Source organism: Dendrobium catenatum, unplaced genomic scaffold, assembly GCF_001605985.2.
Source record: "Dendrobium catenatum unplaced genomic scaffold, ASM160598v2 fragScaff_scaffold_459, whole genome shotgun sequence".
Classification (NCBI taxonomy): Eukaryota; Viridiplantae; Streptophyta; class Magnoliopsida; order Asparagales; family Orchidaceae; genus Dendrobium; species Dendrobium catenatum.
The window spans coordinates 53,584-78,744 of record NW_021318921.1 but is presented as its reverse complement, the minus strand read 5'-3'; the positions used below and the strand labels follow the sequence as shown (position 1 = coordinate 78,744).

General features: G+C 31.9%; 1 protein-coding gene across 1 annotated transcript; it reads right to left on the bottom strand.

Moving 5' to 3' along the window:
* Nucleotides 1–648: 648 nt before the first annotated feature.
* Nucleotides 649–4,878, bottom strand: LOC110112633 (cytochrome P450 85A1). The gene is made up of 9 exons (XM_020844923.2): nucleotides 4,450–4,878; nucleotides 3,586–3,907; nucleotides 3,155–3,304; nucleotides 2,158–2,406; nucleotides 1,981–2,067; nucleotides 1,827–1,905; nucleotides 1,513–1,619; nucleotides 1,172–1,296; nucleotides 649–980 (listed from the first exon to the last, which is right to left on the bottom strand). Exons 1-9 carry the CDS (start codon nucleotides 4,638–4,640, stop codon nucleotides 893–895), a joined length of 1,398 nt encoding a protein of 465 aa, XP_020700582.1. The 5' UTR covers nucleotides 4,641–4,878; the 3' UTR covers nucleotides 649–892.
* Between the last annotated feature and the right edge of the window lie 20,283 nt (nucleotides 4,879–25,161).

Here is a 25,161-nt window from a genome sequence, read left to right as displayed (position 1 = left end):
TAATTTAATAATGAATTATTAAACTAGTTAATTTATTTTTAATTTTTAATTTAATTAACTAATTTAATTCCGAATATCGGATTTTCTTATGTTAAGCCTAATATTTTGCATATTATATGCCTTCTGCTATTCAATCACCCTCATTGTCTAAGATATATTTAAGCTTCATGTGAGAAAATTTTGGTGGCTGATTTTAAAAAAAAAATTATAATTAAAAGTTACTTTAAAAAATAATAAAAAAATCATAAAAACGAAACATTTTTGTATTTAATCAATGAATTATTAGAAAATTTAATAATAATTTATATGTATAACTTTCATGTTATAAATGAAATACAAGAGGAATTTAGTGTTTGAATATTGTATTCAGTAATCCTATGTAGAATATAATACAGTTTTAATTAACAAAATACATTAATAAAGCTCAACTTGTTATGTTAGCTTCTAAAATCCATTAGATGCTCAACATTTTCAATAATTTAGGTTTTAAAACATTACAAAAGTTGAAAAAGCCCCTCGACAAGATAAATTATTTTGTGTTGAGTCCAAATGAGAAGAACCGTCCTGACATGTGAGTATACACACTGTTATACACAGTGCATATCAACACACTATTTATACAGAATTTGTACACTCACAGTCCGAACAAATCTTATAACTCCACACAGAATAACTTCTCCGGTACAAAATTCACAAACATCCATCACTTGTCAATAAACATGTTATAACTCTTCATTCTCTTATCATAAAATCTACTTACATAGCTACACAATGAGCAATACATCCTTCTCATAGTCAAAAAAACAAAACAAAAAACCTATTAACATGTGTCAGTAAACATGTATTTCTCTCTCTCTCTCTCTATATATATATATATGCTGAACTGCTGAACTTAGTAACTCTCAACACGAATATGTAGCCCATGAGGCGCTTCAACTCTTGGAAATTTATGTATTGTTGCTACCCCAACTTCTTCCCATCTGCATCATCAATTGCATTGACTAAGTAATAGATAGAATTGATCAAAGCAAAGGCTCAGGATTTTTAAGTTTGTAGCAGAGAAATAGCTTGAAAACTTTGCCCATAATATGTATCAAATACATATAAAAATATATTCTGATACTAGTACATGGCATCTATTAACAGATGCAGTTTTCAGTACAGTTAGTACCTGTATCTAGTGACGAAATAGTGAAGGAATGTAGCAATCTCCACTGTGCCCAACTCCTTTCCAGGACACAGCCTACTTCCCCCTCCAAACAGCATAAAATACTGGTGTGAATCAAGGTTTCTGTCCTGTTTATCAAGAAAAACTTTTTGTATCAGAAATGAAATAAACTAAGGATTCGTTTGGGATGACTTTTTTAATGCTTCTTAAAGCAGCTTTTTAGTTTAAAAATTAATTTTTTTATACTAGAAAGTTGTTTTAAGAAGCAGTAAGAAAGCTGTCCCAAACAAAACCTAAATGATCTACAAAATTTTCAGACTTCAGTAGATCTAACAAAAACTCACCATCCATCTCCATGGATTGAAGATCAAGGGCTCGTTATACAGGTAAGGATCATAGTTGATCTCCCTTGTGTAAACATAGATTCTCCATCCTTTTGGTATTAAAAATCCTGAAAAGCAAGAGAATTGCACAGTTATTTTTCAGTGCTCCAGCTTTAGGCTTCGTTGGGACGGCTTTCTCTTTGCTTCTTAAAGCAGCTTCCTAGTATAAAAATTTTTTTACTAAAAAGCTGTTTTAAGAAGGAATAAGAAAGCCGTCCCAAATGAAGTCTTAAGATCCTGCTATTGTTTCATCAGATGTAAGAAGCTCAGTTCACCTTTCATTTCTATGTCTTGGGTTGTTTTTCTCAAGACACCATTAACAACTGTGGCCAATCTCAATGTCTCAAAAATTACCTGCATCAACAAAATCATTATGTCATTATAATAACAAAAATCATTCTGAAATAGATTATAGGCTTTTCTACTTACCGCACGAGTGAAAGTCATAGACTTATAATCATTCCAATCTATTCCTTCCTCAGTGGACTTCCCTTTCCTAATCTCGAAGTGCTCTTCCTGCAGAATAATAAGCAGTTTAATGAGTTCAACGGTAATATTTCAACATTTGGAGCTTCTGTTAAATTTAAGCTCAGGTAACATTCTTACTCTGAGTTGTTGAAGAGCTCTTGGATGGTCATGGAGGAATTTGACAGCCATCATTGTAGTTGTCGAGACCGTTTCATAGCCCGAATAAATTAGTGCAATGATTAAATCTATGATTTGTTCTTCAGTAAGTTTAGATTTCATATTATCATCAGTCTTAAGTAGAAGATCAAGCATGTCAAGCTGGGAGCTGTGAGAAATCCTCCTCTTGCCAATTATCTCCTTCAGAATTTCAACAATTTTTCTCCTTGCCTAAGGATGGAAGCCTAATTAGTCCAGAACCAAAACAAATAAAGAAAAATCAAACAAAATAACTAAAGAAACTGCATTTCATGGTGAACATGTCATCATAAAATTTATCATAAGTACTGAAGTAAAGTTTAAGCATAATTATGACAATATCCTTTAATTGCTCATGTAAAAAGTTCATAGAAAACACATTAAAAAAGGTGAAATTATTCTGTTCGGAGTCCGAACAGAAAAGTCGTCTGGATTTACTGCATATTTTGTGAGCATTTACTATGTTTTTTTTCAAATACGCATTAAATACTCACAAAATTCACAGTTGTGAGTATTATTGAGTATCTTGTGAGTATTTGCTCAATATTTTGTGAGTATTCAATGAGTATTTTATGAGTATTCATTGATTTGATGTATATTTTGTGAGTATTTATTGTGTATTTGAAAATACACAGTAAACACTCACAAAATACGCAGCAATCCGGACGGTTGTTCCCGTCCAGATTCCACACAGAATAATTTCTCCTTAAAAAGAGAGGTAATTTGTAACACCAAAATCTTTGCCTATTTATAAACCAAAACACTAACTTTTATTCTATATAATATCTTAAATTCTTCATGATTTAGTTTTATGATGCAGAAATATAGTTAAATTTATGAACTTTGGTGTTATATTTCAATATCATATGCAAATTACACAAAAAGATTTAAAAAAAAAAAAAACTCATGTGTATTGGAGCATGGTTGAGAAAAAAGAAACCTGAAAAGCTCGTCGATAATTAGTGCCAGGAAGGTTGATTGGCAATGAGAGGGTGCCCAAGACAAGCTGAAAGAGCTCAGATTTAAGGGCTTCAGAAACGGGTCCACTTTCAATGCCAGCAATCTGTTTCAGAGCTGAATAAAGTGCCATCTGATAACAGAAAAGAATGAAGCTTATTAGTAATTTCGTATAAGATTATATTTATATTTCAATCGATGAACACCTCTCTACTGTCTAATCAGAGTTTAAAAAATGGTTAGAAATTTTCTTAAGTTCTTGAAATGAATCATTGCAGATAGTTAGTGGCTTTCTCACTTCCTTTTGTTCCAGAGACAAAAGAAACTTCAAGAAATCCATGGGAAGAGCAAATACAGATTTGTTCATTTACAAATAGTAAGCTGAAACTCTGAAAGACTGAAAGCTTCACCAACCTCTTTGGTTTTCTCCTGAATATCAATAACTTTTTCACTCCAATTACTAAGATGAGATCTCATGAATTCATCAACTTTAGGAAGAAGCTGTTCTCTCATCATGGAGGGATTGATGAGACCAAGCATGGCATTTTTCATGGACTTGTGAAGAGGACCAGTGACAGCAGCAATATTACATTCTCCTAAAATATCTAACATAGATTGTGGGTATCCAGGAACAAGTCCTTTGCTTTCATTCATTAGAATATATTTGTTGATCTCTGGATCCATGCAAACGACCGTTGGACAGCCAAGTATATGAGATTTGAAGAAGTTTCCATACCTGTAAATTTCTCATAAGAAAAAATATGTATCAAAAACTTAAAAAAAAAAAGGGAACTTGAAAGTTGAAAATGGAAATTACCGAAAGGTCAAAAGCCATTTACTAAGACTACAAAAAGCAAGACTTGGTAAGAAAGTAAAAAAATAAACTTGTACTAATTAGATGTACATTGCTTCAAGTGCTTTTAGTGATAGACCAGGATTTATTTAAGCAGCTTTGCAAAAGATAACCCTGTCACCTTAAAAAGTTCAGGATCTCCTGGAAAAGCTCAAATAAAGGCAGAGAGAGAGAGAGAGAGAGAGAGAGAGAGAGAGAGAGAGAGAGAGAGAGAGGGAGGCTGAATTTCCTCAAGAGGTATAAGGTATTTAAAGCAAGGAAGAAATAAGGGGAAAAATGGAAAACCAAATCTTAACAAACTCCGCCAGAACTTCTCCATATTTTTTTTCTTTGAAGGAATCATCATAAAATGAGTAGAGGAATTAAATTCCTTAACTTTAACAGAATGCCAAAGCAAGGAAATAAGTTGAGAGAAGCAAACCAACCTTGCTCTCTGGTTCTTCATGAAATTTGGTCCTTGCTTTAGAAACTCTGTGGTCTCTCCAAACAGAGGCCAACCCATTGTTCCCGGAGGAAGACCCTTCTTCCTATATCTAACTTCATTCCACCTCAACAATCCACAGCAAAGAAGAAGAAAACCAAAAACCAGAGCAAGAACTAATTCAAGTAGCACCATTTCTTTCGCCAAAGCCACAGAGAAAGAAAAATACTGGAATGAGTTGAGTTGTTCCTGATACTCTTATTGTCTCTAAGTATATAGACCTTTATATAGGAACAGGAGGGAATTTATTTACCTCACAGCGTCACAGTAGTTTAAGACAGTAAATTCTAGAACAGACAAATAAAAAAATTTACTACAGACTACGATTCCAAGCACAAATTCCTACTGCGTGCATGGTGAAGGAGTTGGTCAAACAGTATCTCCATTTCCTTGAGCTTGAATAATGTTATGAGGTGTGCTTCCTACACTTCTGAGTAATTTATTTCAATAAATAATTTTAAAAAAATTATTATTTTTAATAAATTTAGATTTAGTTAAATATGATATTTTGAGATATCAAATATTTTCAGAAAATTGGTCCCCTAACTTTTACTAAAGGACCAAATACCTATTCATTGATACTTTAAATAGAGATGAAATTTGTCTTTTGGTGGGATGATTTGATCTCTATTTAAAAAGTTAAGAAACTTAAATTAGATTTTTAAATGATAAAGATCATTTTGGTTCTATGTAAATTGTCAAATTATCATTTTGATCTTTATCTTATGATCAAATATTTTAATTTACAACAACATCATGAAAGATAAAAAGATTGAAAGAAAGAAAAAATACTAAGCCTTCACATGCCTATCAAGTAGATCTGCTTATCCCCCAATATACTCTCTATGGCAGTCACCTTTTGGATGCATGTGCGTGTAGATAAGGGTGTATGGCAGGGAGTGATTGGAAATTATTTATAATGTTTTTGCTATTTTAACCTTTTTTTTTGTGAAATTTTTAAGAAACCTATGTCATTGGAAAAATTATTAGGTGTGGCGTCCGATACGTCTGGAGGTCAATTTAGACGCCCCACATCACCTAATGCACAGTACATTGAATAACGTGGCGTGCCTGAATTAGCCTACGGACGCGTTCGGACATACTCCGGATAGAATAATCTCTCCATTGATCACAATTAGTTAACAAAGACTTATATGTAAACATGTGAATAAGACAATAAATACAAAGATTGTTTCAAGTGTCCAAAAACCAAACATAAAAAAAAAGGACTTGATTTTTAAAGAATGAAAAAAGCTCCATATACAATGTATGAGGTTGCAATACCTTTCAAGTTCTATTTTTTTAGGGGGATTTACATACATACCACTCTATATCATGCTATTTATATATTTAACATTGAAAACTTTAAAATTTCATGTCTATCAAATATGGGTGCAATGAATAATATATTAAGATTTAAAGGGTGATATGGGTGATAGAAATAAAATATTAGAGTGACATATTTGATATTAAAGTTGTCTATGTGTGTTAGATATGTAAATAGCATGATATGGAGTATTATTTATGTAAATCCCCCATTTTTTTTATCAGACTAAGTAGTGAACAAGCTTGCATGTAAATAAAAAAGTGAAAAATATTCACTTGAATTCCATTAAAAATATAATGGGAATATGTCAATATCTTAATAGATTATATGTTGGAGAGATTAGTCATATAATCTTTGAGATTCATATCTAAGTAAAATATTCATCTTCACGATCATTGGATCCTCTGGTCAAATTGAAAGAAGGGAATCTATAACAAATCATCTTTAAGATTTTTGTATGAATGTGACATATTAAACAATTGAACTATGATGTGTATATAGTTATGACATCAATAATATCTATGAATTGGATAAGCAGATTTATGTTTGAATTTCTGGATCAAAATCAAAGGTTTGTGGTACATTAAAGGAGATTGGTGCTATCTTTTTTTCTTTTTTAACAAAGATCGTTGTCTATTAATTATGATTATTGATGAAATAGTGTTAATATGGATATTTTCAATAGGAATATGTGCCATAAACATATTGACATAGGTTTTGTTTTGGATGGATTTCTTACTGCTTCTTAAAGTAATAATAAAATAAAGTCATAATAAAATAATTTTAGTCATTTTCATAATAAAATAAACTCGTAATAACCCTAAACAATAAGAAAGCCGTCCTAAACAAAGTCATAATAAAATAGTTTTAGCAATCAATATGATTTGCTACATCTTTGAAAATGTAGAATATGCCATGAATGAATGTGATTGCATGCTAGTTGGCAGAGCTCATACAAAATTCAGAAGCAATGTTCCTAAAGAGAAAATGTTTGGGGTAACAAGAATTTTAGTAGAGATCAAATGAATGTCCTTGTTGATGTAATTGTTTTTGCCATGGCTACCATCTTATTTCTTTTGATTATAGAAATAAAATATATGTTGAGATTATGGGTGTGAACTACTTAGATAAAAAAAAACTGAATTGATTTTATTTGATTAGTTTGGTTCAGTTTTTCGTTGTAATTTTTATTTTCTTTAGTTTTTTTAACTCATCAAATCAAAAAGCAAATTATATATGTCTTCAAATATTCAATCAATAAAGAAAATAAACTATAAATAAACAAAATTGTAAAAATAAAAACAAGATATTATTGGGATCATATGTTAAAATCATAACTTTTAACTAAAATAATTTGATATGTTTCTTAATACAATATATTTTAGTCAAATATTGTAATTGGTTTCATTATTAAAATTAACCATATTTTGGTTCATCCAAAATCTAATCGAACTGATCAAACTAAGATTTGGCTTCATTTAATTCAGCATAGAAAATAATTTGATATGTTGATTTTCTAAAACTATCACCAATATGATTGTTTTAACTAATTTGTGAACCAAAACATCATAACTAACCAAATGCACACTCATAAATGAGACACAACTTTGTATATTATCCATTGAAATGTTGTTTAAGATGCTTAGTTGGCTTGGAATCATCATAAAACGGTGGTGAATTAGGGTTTGTAGATTGAGAAGAGAAGAACAACTTATGGTATGTGAACCCATAATGGATCAATTCTCTACTACATGACTAATGTATGATTTTGTTGATGCAAATTAATAGTATTTGTATCAAGGTTCATCTTAGAAATAAATAAATAAAAATAAGTATTTATGTCACTAGATAGTAATGAAAGAATTAGATATATTAAGATAAGGGCATGCTTGGTTGTGAGGTTGGGGCTGGTCGTCTCGGGTTGGCTTGTTCGGGCGGGATGCATTCAGTCGAGGGGCGGGCTATGTCCACGGGAAAACAAGCGGGGTGGGGCAGCTGTGGAGCGCGGATTGTGGGAGCTGCAGGAGCAAATGGCTCCGGCGCTTAATTTTTTTTTTTTTTTTCTTGGCATTCCGGCGCATAAAAATTTCGACGGAAATATTTTTCCAGCGAAAAATCCGTCGGAAATTCGCCAGAAATGGTTCCGGCGAATTATTTTACGCCGGAAGTCCTTTAACGACGCGCGTGAAACCGATGAAAATATTTCTGCCGGAAATCCGTCGGAAATGCAATTTTCTGACGGATTTTGGCCATTTTCCGGCGAAAATGGCCGCCGGAAAATGACATTTTTCGTGTAGTGGAGGGCTCTAATCCTAAGGAGTCAAGGGTATTTAATTCAAAGAGTGTAATAAGGATTATATAAAATATGTAAATGAATTTACCTAGCACCATGTATGATGCAAGAAATGAATATATAAATAAAATATTTTATTCATTTATTTAGAAAATAAATACAACCTAAGGTCTGCAATAAAATAAGGTGGTCTAACTCTACCACAACAAACCTGGTTATCTACTCCTATGAAATGCATGTTTAAATATACTCGCTTGTCATCTTTTAGCTTCGGATCTTCTATAGGATTCCAAAAGAGAGCGTCCCCAAGAGAGGGGAGTTTATTTTGGAGCCTTATATGTATACGTATACGCATATATTTTTAAGCCTTTATAACTCAATAAATATATACAACTCGATTTAGTTACATTTTAGAAACTTTACATTTACACTTAACTCTTGTATATATATTTGCACCTAGATACATTCTACTTCACTTTATTTTATAAGTATCCTAAATACTTTCTACTTTTACATTCCACTTGAACAATAATAATATGATGTATGTGTGTATATAGAGTGCACTGTGAAGCAATGTATATATACGGGGTGTGCTTAGGTCTACCTCTACCTTTCTTAACATAAATCAAATATAATACCTCTACTTCCAAATCGGGTCATCTGAAGACTATCGTTTTATGTGACCAAACCATCTAAGGCAACACTCTCTAATCTCATCATCCACTGGAGGTACTCCAACATTTTCACGTATATGCTCATTTTGTATCCTATCTCTAGGGGTAAAGCCACTCATCCACCTGAGCAACCTCATCTCTGCGACACTTAAACTTAGTATTATGCTTCTCTTTTAATGACCAAGATTCGACAGCATAAAGCATTGCAGATCTCACCACCATCTTATAGAATTTTCCCTTAAGTTTGAGGGGGACTTTTCTATCACACAACAAGCCCGATTCATTCCTCCATTTCAACCATCCAACTTGAATTCTACTGATAATATCCCCCTTCTATTTCACCATCACTCTGAACAATATATCCAAGATATCCAAAATGGGTACTTTTATTAATGACTTAATCGCCCAAAGTCACAAACCCCTCACTAGTCTATTACTACTTAAATTACATTTCATATATTTAGTTTTAGATCTAATCAAGCAAAAATTAACCTTTAGACTCTATGGTTGACCTCCATAATTCAAGTTTACCAACAACTCCCTCTCTAGTCTTATCAATAAGAACATTATCATCAACAAAAATCATACAACAAGGTACATACTCTCGCAAATGTATAGTGAGAACATTCATGACTAAAGCAAAAAGAACATCCATGCTCATTTCGTATTCTATCTCTAGGGGTAAAGCCATCCACCTGAGCACCCTCATCTCTACAACACTTAACTTAGTATTATGCTTCTCTTTTAATGACCAAGATTCGGCACCATAAAGCATTGCAGATCTCACCACCATCTTATAGAATTTTCCCTTAAGTTTGAGGGAGACTTTTCTATCACACAACAAGCCCGATTCATTCCTCCATTTCAACCATCCAACTTGAATTATACTGATAATATCCCCTACTATTTCACCATCACTCTAAATAATAGATCCAAGATATCTAAAATGTGTACTTTTATTAATGACTTGATCGCCCAAAGTCACAAGCCACTCACTAGGTCTATTACTAATAAAGTTACACTTCATATATTTAGTTTTAGATATACTCAAACGAAAACCTTTAGACTTTATGATTGACCTCCATAATTCAAGATTACAATCAACTCCCTCTCTAGTCTTATCAACAAGAAGAATATCATCAACAAAAAGCATATAATAAGGTACATCCTCTCTCGAATGTCTACTGAGAACATCCATGACTAAGCAAAAAGATATTGGCTTAAGGTTGATCCTTGATGTAATCTAACAGAAATAACAAAATGCATAAAAAAAATTTAAAAAAATGCAAACCTCGGAGGCAGGCGTTGCGCACGGGAATGGGGAGAGCTTCGGCTTTGCAGTGGGGAGCTCGTCGGCGGCCGGAGCATGCGTCTCGATCGCGAAAGGGCAGAGATGGCAAAGGAGACAGGGGCGACCGCCGCACAGGAGGGAGAAAGCAGGAGATGGAATGAAATGGAAGGCTCGAGATGGATTATTTTAGGACATTTTTCGGTGGCTTTCCGGCGTTTCCAATCATCAAAAACAAATTCACTTAACACCGGTGGTTCCAGCCACCAGTAACACTCTGGTAATATTTAATGCTGGCCATTTAACTGGTGGTTTTGGGACTGCTTTTTTTTCGGTGGCTTCAACTTGCATAACGGTCGGTTAGAATGCCGGTAAAAACTGGCAGTCACATCGCCAATTAAACCGTCGTTATTACCGGCAGCTGGAGAACTGCCTGTCCATATCACCGGTAATCGATGAATTTCCTGTACTGTATAAAAAATATGTATGACATCCATAGTGCAGAAAGTAAACAGATATACCAAGGATACCCCTAGAGAGACTTTAGGAAGGTTTATATATATGATATATAGTTAAGGTAATGAATTAGAAGCAAAATCAAAACTAGGTCATACTTGACCAAGTTTTACTAAATAAGTGTTGGAGTTTTTTTTTTTTTTTTTTGTAGTAGTAGTAGATGGTTGGATTCATTCATGGGATTGTGTAAGAAATAAAAAAGGTGGATATGTGATTTTATTTAAGAAATATTGAAGAAATTATTGAAGACAAACTTCAATATTGCTCCCCTTCAAAGGTTTTAGTACATGCTACATCATTTGGTGATTAATAGCTCCCGCATTCCTCAAGTCAAAAGGGATCACGTTGTAACTATACTAGGGATCTCCAATAATAAAAGCTATTTTTATAATCGATCATATGCATTTTATTTTAGTGATAATTGAAGAAATCGTAAATAAAGTAATCAAGGAACAAAATTGCTAAGTTGACTAAAACATCAATTTTGGGATGAGGACATCCATCCTTTGGATAGGCCAAATACAAATTGGCGAAGTCAACATATATTCTAATTTTTTTCATTAAATTTTTTGTATCATAACCATTTTCAATATTTAATATGTATATTAAACTTCTTTGATGAACCTTCTTTTAACTACTTTTTGAACTTTACATCTTCTTGGTTTGACTAAGATAACAATTTAATGTGTGATCTTTTGTTTGATGGGCCTTATTCTTCTCTCAAAACTTAGTTCATGAAATATGACTTTGATGTCTACTTCTGACATTTCTATTACAAACTAAGGAAATAATTCAATATTTTTCTCAAAAGTATGAACCAATTCTTCTCTATATTCATTATAAAAAGAAGTGTTCAAGTGGGGTGTTCATCTTGGGGATTTTTTTGTAGCTTGCACTTCTTTATTAAATTTTGATGTTTACAATCCCATTGCCCCGTCAAACTTCAAAGGTAGTATATCATATTATATAGAGCTTTCAAGTAGCATGCCCTTAAGACAACCCATACTATAATCACCTATCCTTTGGGTGAAAATTTAATTTTGATTTGATATATAGTGGTTAAAACCTTGAAAGTGGTCAATAGTGATTGGACAAAAATCACATTATATGTTATTGGGTTGTCTACTATGATAATGCCAATAATAACTATATATGAATATTCTCCTTCTCCCAAAGTGATGGATAAAGAAATCATTCCTTTTATCTCTCTTCATTTAAAAAAAAAAATCCAAAGAGTGGGGTAGTATAGTGCTAGGTGAGAAACACCCAAATCCATGTTCGTAAAAACACTTTTGAAGATTATTTTTTATAAAACTCCATGTGTCAAACAAATTGATGATGATCTGATAGTTGATGATTAATATTATTATAACTAGTATCACTATATGGATCCTTATTCATTGATTTATCTTCTTCAATAAAAGTAACATGTATAACTTCAATTTAAGGGGACGTAGATGTACTCATCATGTTCACCTCTCCTCACAAAAGTTTTTTGAGACTAGCTAGCCAAGAAGCCTTTGCTCCTACTCATTCAAGAGTATTTGCTACTAGTCTAACTGTGATGCCCCAAGATCTAACTTGGAAAGAATGTCAATCAATTACTCAAACAATTTACCAGAGTTATCTAAAACCTTCAATTAAATAGTCTATCAAACATCTATAAAATTTAAAACATCAATATACAAGTCGATTCAGAACGAGGTCTCACACTAACTATGTGGATTGATTGGTTCGAGATTTTCTTGTTCCTTTGATCCTCCATAATCACCTTCCATCTCTCCTTATTGGATCCTCCACATTGAATTATTTCAACTTAGTAGCTATTGTTAATCTGTGTGGAATCATATTATGTCGATTAATCGAATTGTGTTGTTTCCTCATACCTCAAGTCAATTTCTCATGCTCGCTGGGGGTGCAAGGGTTCACCCCTACTTTGCACCTGCAATTTTTTTTTTTTTTTGTATAATGCCCGATGGTGTATATCCAAGCTCCACGACGTTATTCCCGAGAGCCCCAGTCCTTATCGACTGAGAGCATAGCACCACGACACTTTAGATTTGACATTGCAACACAGTGTACGCCACACCACTGTGAGTTTGAGCATCACATCATCATCAGACAAAGACTGGAGCATCGCAGCGCTTCAAATTGGCGCCATAATGCTTCGAGACGGATTGAATAATTATCTTTATCTCTTTTTTTTCTCAAGGGTTGCGTCCCTTGGAATTACAAACTTGACTTCCTCTTGTATTGTGAGTAGTTAGAAAAGGGAGATTAATGAGAATGATGTAAGAGAGAAGAGAAGTAAGGAGAAAGTGAGAGAGAAAAGAGACATGTACTTATTTCTCCCCATTTTTATAGTGGATTTCTTGGTGTGGTATGACTCCGTCTTTTTTTCCCTGTTTTGAGTTTTCACACATTAAATCCTGGTGTCCTCATACTTTTCGCTACTTTTTATACTTTCTTATTTGTTTAATCTCAGTGTTTTACTTCCATCCCTAACATCTCTAATAAATTCTTCCATTAGATTTCTAAAATGCCAATAATCCTTCGTGTTATGCCCATGGCAATTATAAAATTCATAATATTTTGATGAGTCTCCAGCATGAGCTTTGGTTCTTAGGGTACATGCCACTTTTGCAAAAAATCTTAATTTTAAATAGCTTTAACAAGATTAATTATTAAAACTCTTAATGAAGTGATGATTAGATACTTGAAAGTAGGAGGAAATCTCCATTCTTCTAACATTAAGTTGGTTTGTAATTGTAACTCACCTTTTGGTGGCTATGGCTCCAGTGATGGAATTGTGATTCTATTGGAAATGTGGTATACTCTGGCATCTACATTCTTTAGTTGCTTCTACTTCCCTATGAAATTGCAAAAAAACTTATCTGAAAAAGAAATTTCTCTAGCAACTTAAGGATGAAGTTGTTAGTTTGTTGTTATATATATTGATAAAGAGCTTCTCTAACTCAATGAAGGTTGTTATTGTCACCAATAGAAAGTGTGATACCCACAAAAAAAGCAATTTCTTCAAAGTAGTAAAAAATAAGCGGCACTTCAATGCATCATTGATATATAGTAAGGAAATAGCTAACTCAAAATAAACCATGTGCTCAATAGGATTTATATTAGCCTTGTAGTAGTTAAGATGGGGGAATCAAACACTACAGGAAAATCACTTATTACCGGCGGAATTTTCCGGCGGCTTTCCGGCGGCTAGTTTTCCGGCGTTAGAATATGTTCGTCCGCTAGGACGTCCTCTTCTCAATTCATTGGGGAGGGTGAGTGGCTTCTTTGCTATTATCTGGGTAGTGAGTTTTATTTATTATTAGAGTTTACATTGATGCCCTTGCACTAGAACCATTCTAGCATCTCCACCATGAAGTGGTTCTAAGAGCACTCCTATGCTCCCTAGATCATTATGGTAATTCTTTATTAAATCTTCCATGTTCTCCTTTTTTTTTTGGGACATTTAGGCCATTTAAGGCAAACTCATACACACAACGCATACACATAGACTCGAACCATGGACCTCTTAGTTGAAAGTCTAAGCTCTCAACCAATAGGCCAAGGAGAGTTGTGTATGTTCTCCTTTGCAGCTCATAATATTTGAGTTTTGGTCCTTTTTATCAATTCACGCTCACCACACCAATCAAGATATTAAATGCAAATTTTTCTATAGGGCACATAAAATTGAAAGTAAAGAAAGCAAGATAGAAAAAGAAAATTCTATAACAAGAAGCTACACGATTTTACTAAATTGCCAAAAATACATGAGTTAAGTATAAACACTATGGTCATCCAAAAACTCACCCTTGACTCCCTATTCATAGAGTCAAGTTCTAGTTTGGGCGTCATAGGTAAAACCACTTTTAAGCTATATAAAAAGTAAGAAAATACTTCATAATATAAAATGCAAGTAAGCCAAAGCTAACAATCCACTAAATTTATCATTAGATAAAACACCGATTTGTTGGATGAAGTCGCCAACTTGTTGGAATGAGTTGCGGCAAGTAGACTTTGTGTTTAGCCTTAAACTGAATATATTCTAGCTAGTTTCACTGTGTGCATACAAGTTCATCATGATCCTAGCAAAGTTCATTTTAACCATGGTGTTGTTGAGCCCGTCTTGTAGTTCAAGATAACTCGACAAAATTAGATGGATCTCTAGTTCTGTCAAGTTACCTTGAACTACATTGGTTGTCGAGCTCCTAATATGACTAGTTGTACACTTAGCATTTTAAAAATGCACCAAATTCTAAATTTTACATCCAGCCAAATAAAAGAAACATTATTTTCTCCTGTACATATCTACTTTTCATGCAACCAAATCCTTTTGAATATTCAAAACATATTGGATATCATTAACCCTATATTGGACATCATTTGCTCTACACTTGCAATTCATAATACTACCAAACAGTCCCTAAGAAAAAATGCAAAACCGAAGTTTCAAGAGGCAGAAGAAGCTGATTTTGCTGACAAACCCAGTTAAAGCTACAAAACATTGTGATTAATTCGTATTCGACGTGCGTTTCTCTTATTATTTACAATAGTCAAGAGATAAGACAGGTTTTATTTTGCTCTGCAAATAGTTCAAAGCTGGAGAGATTATTACGTATGGAGTCCGGATGTAATTTTTCATCCGGACTTCAATCATCTGAAAATATTTGGATTTTTTTTTCTCTTGTGTAAAGAGAAAATCCATATGTCTTCGCCGTCTGGACTCCACAAGTAATAATTTTTCGCAATCAAATATGTGACGTTGCAGAACATGAGGCAATGGTAGCTTTTATTCATTATGTACAGAAGATTTCCGATCTTTGTTGTAGAGTTGAATAAATGTAATTTAAATTGGTTTAAGAATTTTTTTAATTGATGTATTAGATTTATAAGAGCTATTTTCTTTACAAAATATTTAAATACAAGAGCTAGCTATAATTTCATATTGTTCCCATACAACTTGAATTTGAAAATGTCAATAACTTAAAGATAAGGACTAACTACGGGTGTAAGCGTGTTGAATCGAGCTCAATTCACCTCTAATTTTAGCTAGAGTTCGATTAATTAATTGCTTTTGAGCTTGACCTTGAGCTTAATTCTACGAGTTTAAGCCGGTTCGTTTATAATGAAAAAAAAAATTTAAATTTCAAGTAATATTTATAATAAAATTATTAAAAAATTGAGAAATTAGAAGATAAACAAGAATCACTTGAAAAAAAATTGAAAAACAGTGACCAAATCTAATACCATGCATGCAAATTTACTATTAAATTCATTTAAAATTCAAAAATAAATAATTAAAGTACCTACTTATATATCTTGGTTACTTTCTCCCATTTTATTCTATTTTCTTCTCTCTTTCTCATCATTTAATAAGTAATATATATATCTCCTTCCTCTAAAGCTTAGGGCTCCTAAACTTTTACAGTGCATCAATGGCAAAGTTTACTGTGTCTTGAATTAAGGAAAAAGTTAGCTGAGATGGTGACTTGAACAAGGGCATGGTCCCAAGGAGATCCTTGGATGTTGATTTGACAGCAAGGATGCAGAGCCTACCTCCCCTATAACTATATAGGTCTTGATTATATTTAATTGACAAAAGATTAGTAGCATGAGAAGTATGTAGCTTTCCTACTATCTCTTCAATCAAGATACTTGAGTGGTTGGCTTATGGGAAGGTGGTTGGTGCTTGCATTAGTTGTATTTTTTTGCCTAGGAAGGAGCCATGGGCATGTGGATTTGGATAGTGAAGACAAATGAAGAAGCAAGAACCATTCTTTTGTGTTTGAGGGAAAAATAATTTACATTGCTTTGTGTTTGACTTTCAATTTTAGTCATATAGGGAAAGCGTAGGGATACTCATAGGTTATGTTTAGCTTTAGGTTTTTTATTTTTTCTTTAAAAAACTTTTTCTTACTTAGGTGAAGTGATAAGTGAAAGCTATTGCATCTTGGGTGTAGAAAGAAAGAAGTTTTGAATTTTAATTTTTATACTAGAAAGCTGCTTAAGCAGCAGTAAGAAAGCCGCTCCAAACGAAGACTTAATCACACATTTTAACGCTTTCTAAAGTAGCTTAACTCTTCAAGACAAGTTCTAAGTCTTTGTTTGGAACCAAATTAGAACGCTTTTTAAAGAACCCATTCCCCCGACAAAAAAAAAGACTTTAAGAAAGCCTTAGCCTTCGTTTGGAGCGACTTTTTTAACGCTTTCTAAAGTTGTTTTTTAGTACAAAAATTTCTTGTTCAAGAAAATTTTGTACTAAAAAGATGCTTTTAAAACATTAATAAATTAGTCCCAAATGAAGTCTAAGTGAGTGTGGGAAGCTTTTTTGTTCTTTGGAAATTGTTCATATTTGATGCTTTGACGTATATTGTCTTGGTTCTTTGAAATAATAAGATAAATATATACATTCATTTGATTTTGAATTGATTTTGAATAAAATTAGGATTTGAAATGAAAAAAAAAAAAATGAGTTGTGCATTTGATGCACAATTTTATGGTGTTATTAAACTCTTCTTCTTCAAAAAAAGATAATCAAGTAGGGGACATAAAGTGTCATTTATTTCAAGAAATATTCGGAAAATTATTATTACTAGATATTTAAAATAACTTTCCCAGTCGTCAAATTTGTTCTATAGAAATAAGACGTATTTGTGTTAGATTTTCTAGTTCACTTCTTTTAGGTCATCAATTTTTGCTTTTAGCTACTCTCTTTCATTGAAATAAATAAAAATATGTGCTTTTGTGTATTTCATTATGTTGATAAAAGGAAAAGATCATTACTATATTATTATCACTTTCCAACAAAATCATAAGATTGAATCCATTTGACTATAAGCTTTTAAAGTAATTTACAATGGGCATGATAACCAATTGCAACATCCAATAAGTTATGACTTTGTCATCATGAATTGGAAAGCTATAGTGACAATTCTTATAATCGAGTATTCAATTGCATTTTCATCTCAAGGTCTTTTTTCAATCACAAAATTATTGTCACAAAAGGAACTTTAATAAACAAAATTAGTGGGATAAATGTGCAATGGTATTAATGACAAGCAATCTATATAAATTTGGAAAAAGTTTGATGTTCCTCTCTATTTTTTATTTTCTTATTTTGGCTGCTACAACACTACTCCTATGATAATATTGCTCTTTCAGATACTCGACTAATTATGATATTCATTTGCTTCATCCTCCGCCCACTGTTGAAATGGGGTAATCTCTCCTTATGTTATAATCACATATTTCAATCTCTCACTTTCTTATTGCATTGATTGGGTTTTTTATGCTTAAGATTTTGATTTTCTTCCCACCATGTGCTATGGTCATTGAAAAGCTAATTTTGATGAAAAAAGAACTGTCTATAATAATCAATTTGACCTTGATAAGGGTTTTTTAAAAGAATTCATGACATATTTGATCTGGTAATTATCTTTTTCAAAATCTAAAGAGAAATGTAGAAGATAATACTAGATGAATATGTTATTTATAGGTTTTTTATTAATTCTATGGCCTAAGAGTTGTTCTAATGGAGGTGAGAGCTAATAGCTAGGTATTTTTAATTTTCATGATTGATCAAGTGTTTGAGGTTTCTCCCAAGTTCACACAATATTAAGATTTGATTATATTTGCTTGGCTGCATGTTTGTGCACACGACATAATTTTCAGCAATATATGGTACTTATTACTAGTAATTATTTAATATATACCTTACTCTACAGGAAAACATGCGAATACCGTCGGATATTCATGCGGAATTTTTTGCGTCGGTAAATACAGCGTTTTTACCGGCGCATAATGCGAAGGAATATTAACGGCGTTTATTCCGGCGCGGTTTACGCCGAAAAATTGCAGACGTCCATTGCGCCGGTAGTAACGTCGGTAATTAGCAGCTTTTCATTATTACCGGCGGAGTTTACGTCGGTAATTAACAGTTTTATCTGCCAGTATTTCCGGCAGATATGTATGTCGTAAATTCCGACGTATATAACACCGAAATAATCAGTTAATAAACGACGTTTTGGCTAACACATTTTGTGCCGGTAATGTCGGGTTTTCCTGTTGTGTTAATTGCTAAACTTCTATAAGAAGTTATCTTTGTGATTTGGATTAATATATGGTGTTCCTTTTAACATGATAGCTCAACATATTCATGGACCAAACGTACAACTTATGAAGAGATGAGGATGTATTAATCTCCCTATCATCAAATAGTGAACTTTGCTACCTCCAACTATTGATTACCTCGCCTTGGGCATCAAATGAAGATCTTTTATATATTTATGCATTTACATAATTTATTCAACTCCTTTGTAATATGTAATTGGCATAAATATAAAATACTCTCTCACCACATCCCATAATTTAGGTCGCTGCAGAAACCTTATCCATATTATCATGAAAGGTAGAAACAATTGTATGCAATTAAGTCTAACAAAGAGATTTATAGCTTTATTAGATAGCTCAGATCAATCCTCCACTATGATGATCTTGTAGAATATAATAGAAAAAATAACTAATTTTTTGTAAATTTTTACCTTAAATAGTCTATCACAAAAAAATTATGATTTTGGTGGATAATTATTTGCTAATAGTTAGACTATTAAATTTAGTATTAATTCTTCAATAAAAGAAATATTTAATTATAATGAATTTATGATAATTAAATTTTTATTGATTTTTTTTAATGATAAGTCTACAAGCAAATTTTGGTGGATAATTGACTACCACAATTACTATCGATACAAAAATAATAAATCATTAGAAGTTGTTTGTTCAGGTAAGGCCTCCTAATTGGTTTAATCCAAATAAATTATTAATATATGGGTCAAGCAATATAAATACATTACAGTATAAATATAATAATATATTACATATGAATTAATATAGTAAAATAATTATAAAAAATATAAAAGAATTATTGTTCTAAAAATGTTCACCCTCGCCTCTTAATCACTTAGACAGCCCTTAATTACATCATGTTCATCTCTCTCTTCATGCAAATGACATACATTGATGGCCATAAGATTATATATGTATGTTGGAAATTTATTAAAAAAAAACCATGTGTAATATATTTTTTATTCATCTATTTATCTATACAATAAAAGATTTATGAAATTTACCATAAATTTTATGATAATGGTATGGAAAATGCGCATTTATAAACATGTAATGATGTTCATTTTGCGCCTTATACGATTGTGACGATGAATGTTATAGGTCTGATAGTATGAACTACGAAATTGACTTTCACGGGCTAAATATAGAGGAGAAAAAACATACATGCCATGAATTTTTAGGTATTACTTAGGCTTCATTTGGGACGACTTTCATACTGCTTATTAAAACAATTTTCTAGTTAAAAAATAAAATAAAAATTATACTAAAAAGTTGTTTTAAGAAACAGTAAGAAAGCCATCCCAAACGTAGTCTTAGACTTCATTTGGGACAACTTTCTTCCTACTTTTTAAAGCATCTTTTTAATACAAAAATTATTCAAAAAAACAATAAAAAAATATTTACGACACGTAAAAAATAATTCATTATGACATAAATTATTTCTTAAACTAACAAGAACCCAATAAAATGAGCCATAGATAATAGAATCATTCATGAGCATTGAAAAAAAAATTAAGAAGCACATATTTTGCTTTCACAAAGAACTTTTACTAATAAATTAATGAAAGAAATGTTACAAGTGAGTTGAACAGAAGCCTTCTATAATGCATATTCTGTCATTGAATACACAATCAAAGCCATGATTTTGACTGATACCAACATCACAGTGTCCATCCATGACTTCCTCTCCTTTTTTCCTTGATAGAACCATCAAGATTAAAAGCTCAATTATCCAGTAGAAGAGTGAGAATATTGCTTACCTCTAAAAGACAAATTATTCTTCTAAAGTTTGATCAAAGATTTCCATGGAATTGTTCATGTATATTGACTTGGCAATGAGCCTGAGGTGGCAAATCAATTTTATAGGCCCCCTCATCATGGATTTAATGTGACAACTAAGTAATCTAATCATGACATACTAACAATTAATCATTGCCCATCTGATATATTGAATCATATTTCATAATAAAAATCTTGTTGTTGCCACACAAATGGAATATACAGCATGGATATGTAGTCACATGTAATAAAAAAGCCCCAAGCAAGCAAAAATCTCTTTTTTCTCTTCTTCTCTCCTAGAAAAATGTAGCAGGGTGGCCACTTCATGACCACCCAATCATTATCTTTTTTTTGTGTTGGTATCAAATCCTAATTTTAGAATGAGATCCATGGTAAGGAAAACATGGGAATAAGATAGATGTATCTCTAAGCAAGGGTGTCAAAAAATGATCCGATCAGCCAACTCGATCTAGACTCAAATCAAAAAATTTGGATTTGAGTTGACCCATTTAATAAACGGTTAAATTTTGATCTACTTAATTTTTATTGTGTTGAAGGTTTTTTTTTTTTAATGGAGGTCAACCTTAGTGACTAAAGGTTTTCGCTTGAGCAAATCTAAAACTGAATATATAAAATGTAATTTTAGGAAATAGACCTAGTGAGGGGATTGTGATTTTGGGGGATCAAGTCATTAATAAGAGTACACGTTTTAGATATCTTGGATCTATTTTTCAAAGTGATGATGAAATAGATGGGGATATTATCATTAAAATTCAAGTTGGATGGTTGAAGTAGAGGAATGCTTCGATCTTGTTGTGCGTTAGAAAAGTCCCCCTCAAACTTGAGAGAAAATTATATAAGATGGTGGTGAGACCTGCAATGCTTTATGGTGCCGAATGTTAGCCATTAAAAGAGAAGCATAATACTAAGTTAAGTGTTGCAGAGATGTGGATGCTAAGGTCGATGAGTGGCTTTACCCTTAGAGATATGATACAAAATGAGCACATACATGAAAAGGTTGGAGTAGCTCTAGCTAGTGGAAGATAAGATTAGATAGAGTCATCTTAGATGATTTGGTCACATACAACGACAACCTTCCAATGACCCGGTTAGAAAAGTAGAGGTTTTAGATTTGACTTATGTTAAGATACATAGAGGTAGACCTAAAAAGACTTAGTTAGAAAATATTAGAAATGATCTTTTTTTTTTATTAGATATAAACGAGAATTTGACTTTTAACAGGACACAATAAAGAAAAAAAGATTCATATAGCTGACCCTACATAGTGGGACAAATGCTTGATGTTGTTGTTGTTCTTGTGTTGAAGGAGTTTTTTTGTTGTATTTTTTTTGTGTTGAAGGTATATGATTTGACATGTTTATTGCGTGTTACAACTTTAACACGTTGTGCCTTTATAAATTTTGCATATATTGGGTTCTTTATTTTTGTCATGAGCCTTGTCAAATGATTTGTGCATCTAGCTAACCAATTAGAAAGGCACCTCCTTTTTTATGCATTAAAAATAATATATTGTGAAAAAGGCTTTGCATTATTATCAAGTGAAAGATAGAGGTAGAGTGCAATGTTTTTCTGGAGGTCAGACTGATTTGACATAGTTTTCTTACTGTTATCTAAAGCAATGTTTTAATATCAAATTTATTTGAAGCATCGTAAAATAATATACAAAAACTGTCCCAAATTAAACGATTAGAAACATAATAAAATGGTAATTAGGAAAATAAACATTTGAACTAAATTAGAAAAAAATGATTATAATAATAATAATATAATAAGAAAATGAAGAGGTTAAAGGAAATAATAGAATATTGAAGAGAAAGTTTCCATATGAGAAGGGACAAGAAATGGTTTAGAAGGGCACATGCACGGGTGCGGAATGTCTACCCATTTGCCAGCCTTATTTTTAGAATTAATGGGAGCGGAGAGAGAAAGTAAAAATATGTGTATTAAATGAGTACATGGGCATATCAATCACACCCCATTGCACGAGGGAACTTTGCCGTCCTCTTGTGCTTTTCCAACCCATGTGGGTATCTCTCCTTTTCCAGACTTAAATACCCTTTAAGAAGAAAGAGAGTCCACCAAAATTTAATATGCATGAGAGATACAACTCATCTTATTCTTATCTTCATGTGTTGGTTCTAAGTTTTGACTATTTGATTAAGAGATCTTTTGAGTTTAAAGTTTGCTTATATGAATTTATTTTATGCTTCATTTGAGATATCTTTTTTATTGATTTCTAAAATAATTTTTTAATATAATTTTTTTTTTGAAACAATGAAAAAAATAGTAGCAAAAAGTCATTTCAAATGAAGACTTAAAGCTTTCTTTCTGCTTCTTAATGCAGCTTTTTAGTATAATAATTTTAATTTTTGTACTAAAAAGCTGTTTCAAGAAGCAATAAAAAAGTTGTCCCAAACGAAACCTTATGCTTAGTTTGGCACACTTTCTTATTGCTTTCTAAAGAAGTTTTTTAGTATAAAATTTTTTAATTCATGAAATTTTTGCACTAAAAATCACTATAAAAAATAATAAAAAAGATGTCCCAAACAAAATATTATTATAGAATTATAGTTGCACATCATGTAGAGGATGAGGAGTAAATACCACAATGGTGAAACAAGCACGAAAGTAAAAGCAGCTGAAAAATAAAGGACACCAAGATTTAATGTGAAAAAACCTAAATGAAAATTTTCTCCCTTCTCTCTCACTCCCTCATTATTTCTCTTCTCACATACTCAGTTCTCACCTTACCCTAATAATAAATACAAAGAGAAAGCCAAGTAAATAAGCCGAAGAGACACAACTCTTCAAAAAAAAAAAGAGAAAAAAACCATTTAGTCTATCTTGCAGCGCTACGGTGCTCAAGCCTCTGTTTTGTACCGATACGACGTCATATATAGGCCGTTGTGATACTCTGCTCTCTGTCATTCAACACTATGGTGCTCAGGCACACATCGATGGGGCATTGTACGAAAAAAAAGGAGGTACCCCCCCATGAGCACAAGAAACTTGAGATCCGAGACAACAGAACAATCTTGATTCATCAACACAATCAGATTCCACACATAACACATGATGATTGCAAAGATATATATAATTCAATATGTATATAACATAATATGAATTAATATATACAAGATTAAATAAGATTGCCTACAATAGAAAACATTATATCATATATGAGAATATTAATCATATTGTTTGAAATGAATAACTATAGATCTAACTGTAATTAAAGATGTATAAATTATTATAAAATTTCACACATTAAATATACTTACAAACTTATGAACCTTAAATTAACTCTCTGACAACTCGGGTTACATAATCATCATTTTTCATTCAAGTATTCGCTTATTCTCTATGGGCTTTGAAAGATGTAACTATGAGAAAAGGAAAATGCACCAACGAGAGAGATTGAGGGAATACCATCCTATGAAAGAAAAATGAATACACTCATGTCTTTTGAATGCTATATAGAAAATAGATTGTTTTACCTTAAATGATAAAAAATACCCCTTAAAATTGAAGGACAAATATTTACTAACATTAAAATATATCACAAATATTTATATTAGGACTAATTTGGCAAATAGTAATGATGATATTGATCTTAGGTTGGCTTATCTGACCACCACAGACTCAGATTAAGGCTCGTTTAGGACGGCTTTGTTACTGCTTCTTAAATCAGCTTTTTAGTACAAAAAAATTAATTTTTATAAGAAGCAGTAAAAAAATCATTCCAAATAAAATCTTATTTGACAAATAATAATGATAATCATTAATGATATATTATATAGACAATTTAAACGTGCACCACCTCATATATCTTGACTCCAAGAGTCTAATTGGGATTACAAATCAAATTTTCTATGATCAAGCTACTCGAAGTATTTTTTTTTATTGAAGTAGGGGGAAAATGCTTATGATGTGTATATCTTTAAGATCAAACACTTTCTACAAATAATTCATTGAATGTAGGTTTCTATAATTTGTAACACATAAATTCTCATTAAATTGAGTGGCATTTTGACTACCAACAGTAAAATTTGGGAGAAGTTTCAACGAGCGAGAGGAACAACGAGGAAACGAGGGAAAAGGTTTGTTTTGCAAATTTTTGTATAAATTGATTCCAAGTTATTTATCTAATGTTAGAAACATTAAATTAAAGATAAAAGAAGGAATCGAAGGCAAGGGGAAGGAATTTTAGGAGAGAAGGATTTAGGAATTTTGAGAAAATCCCCATTTTTCCTTTTGTAAGTGACTCCCCTAGTATACAAATTTAATTCAACTTTGTTATGAAAGTACGTTTTTATAGAAGTAATATTTTGTGGATGTTGTAGGAACTCGAAGTTGAAGTTGCTCCAAGAATCGAGAATTTAGAAGGATTAAAGTGGGTAATTTATATTTGTAAATTTTCATTATTTTATTTTCATTGCAAATCTGGAAGTAATAGTACATATAACTAATTAATTCTTATGGACAATTTTAAATGCATTGATTAAAAACGATTGAAGCTTTAAGAATAAGAAAGTGTTAATTTGTGAAACAAAACAAATAGAAAGAAATTGGAAAGTGAAAATGAAAAGCATAGAAAAAATATGAACAAATCATATATATATATA

What these genes read in the sequence shown, in the direction of transcription:
- LOC110112633 (XM_020844923.2), bottom strand. Translation starts at nt 4,640, where the DNA reads ATGGTGCTACTTGAATTAGTTCTTGCTCTGGTTTTTGGTTTTCTTCTT. An exon ending in TTCAGGAGAAAACCAAAGAG is followed by an intron (nt 3,305 to 3,585) that starts GTTGGTGAAGCT and finishes TTCTGTTATCAG; the next exon opens with ATGGCACTTTATTCAGCTCT. An exon ending in GAGCTCTTCAACAACTCAGA is followed by an intron (nt 2,068 to 2,157) that starts GTAAGAATGTTA and finishes ATTATTCTGCAG; the next exon opens with GAAGAGCACTTCGAGATTAG.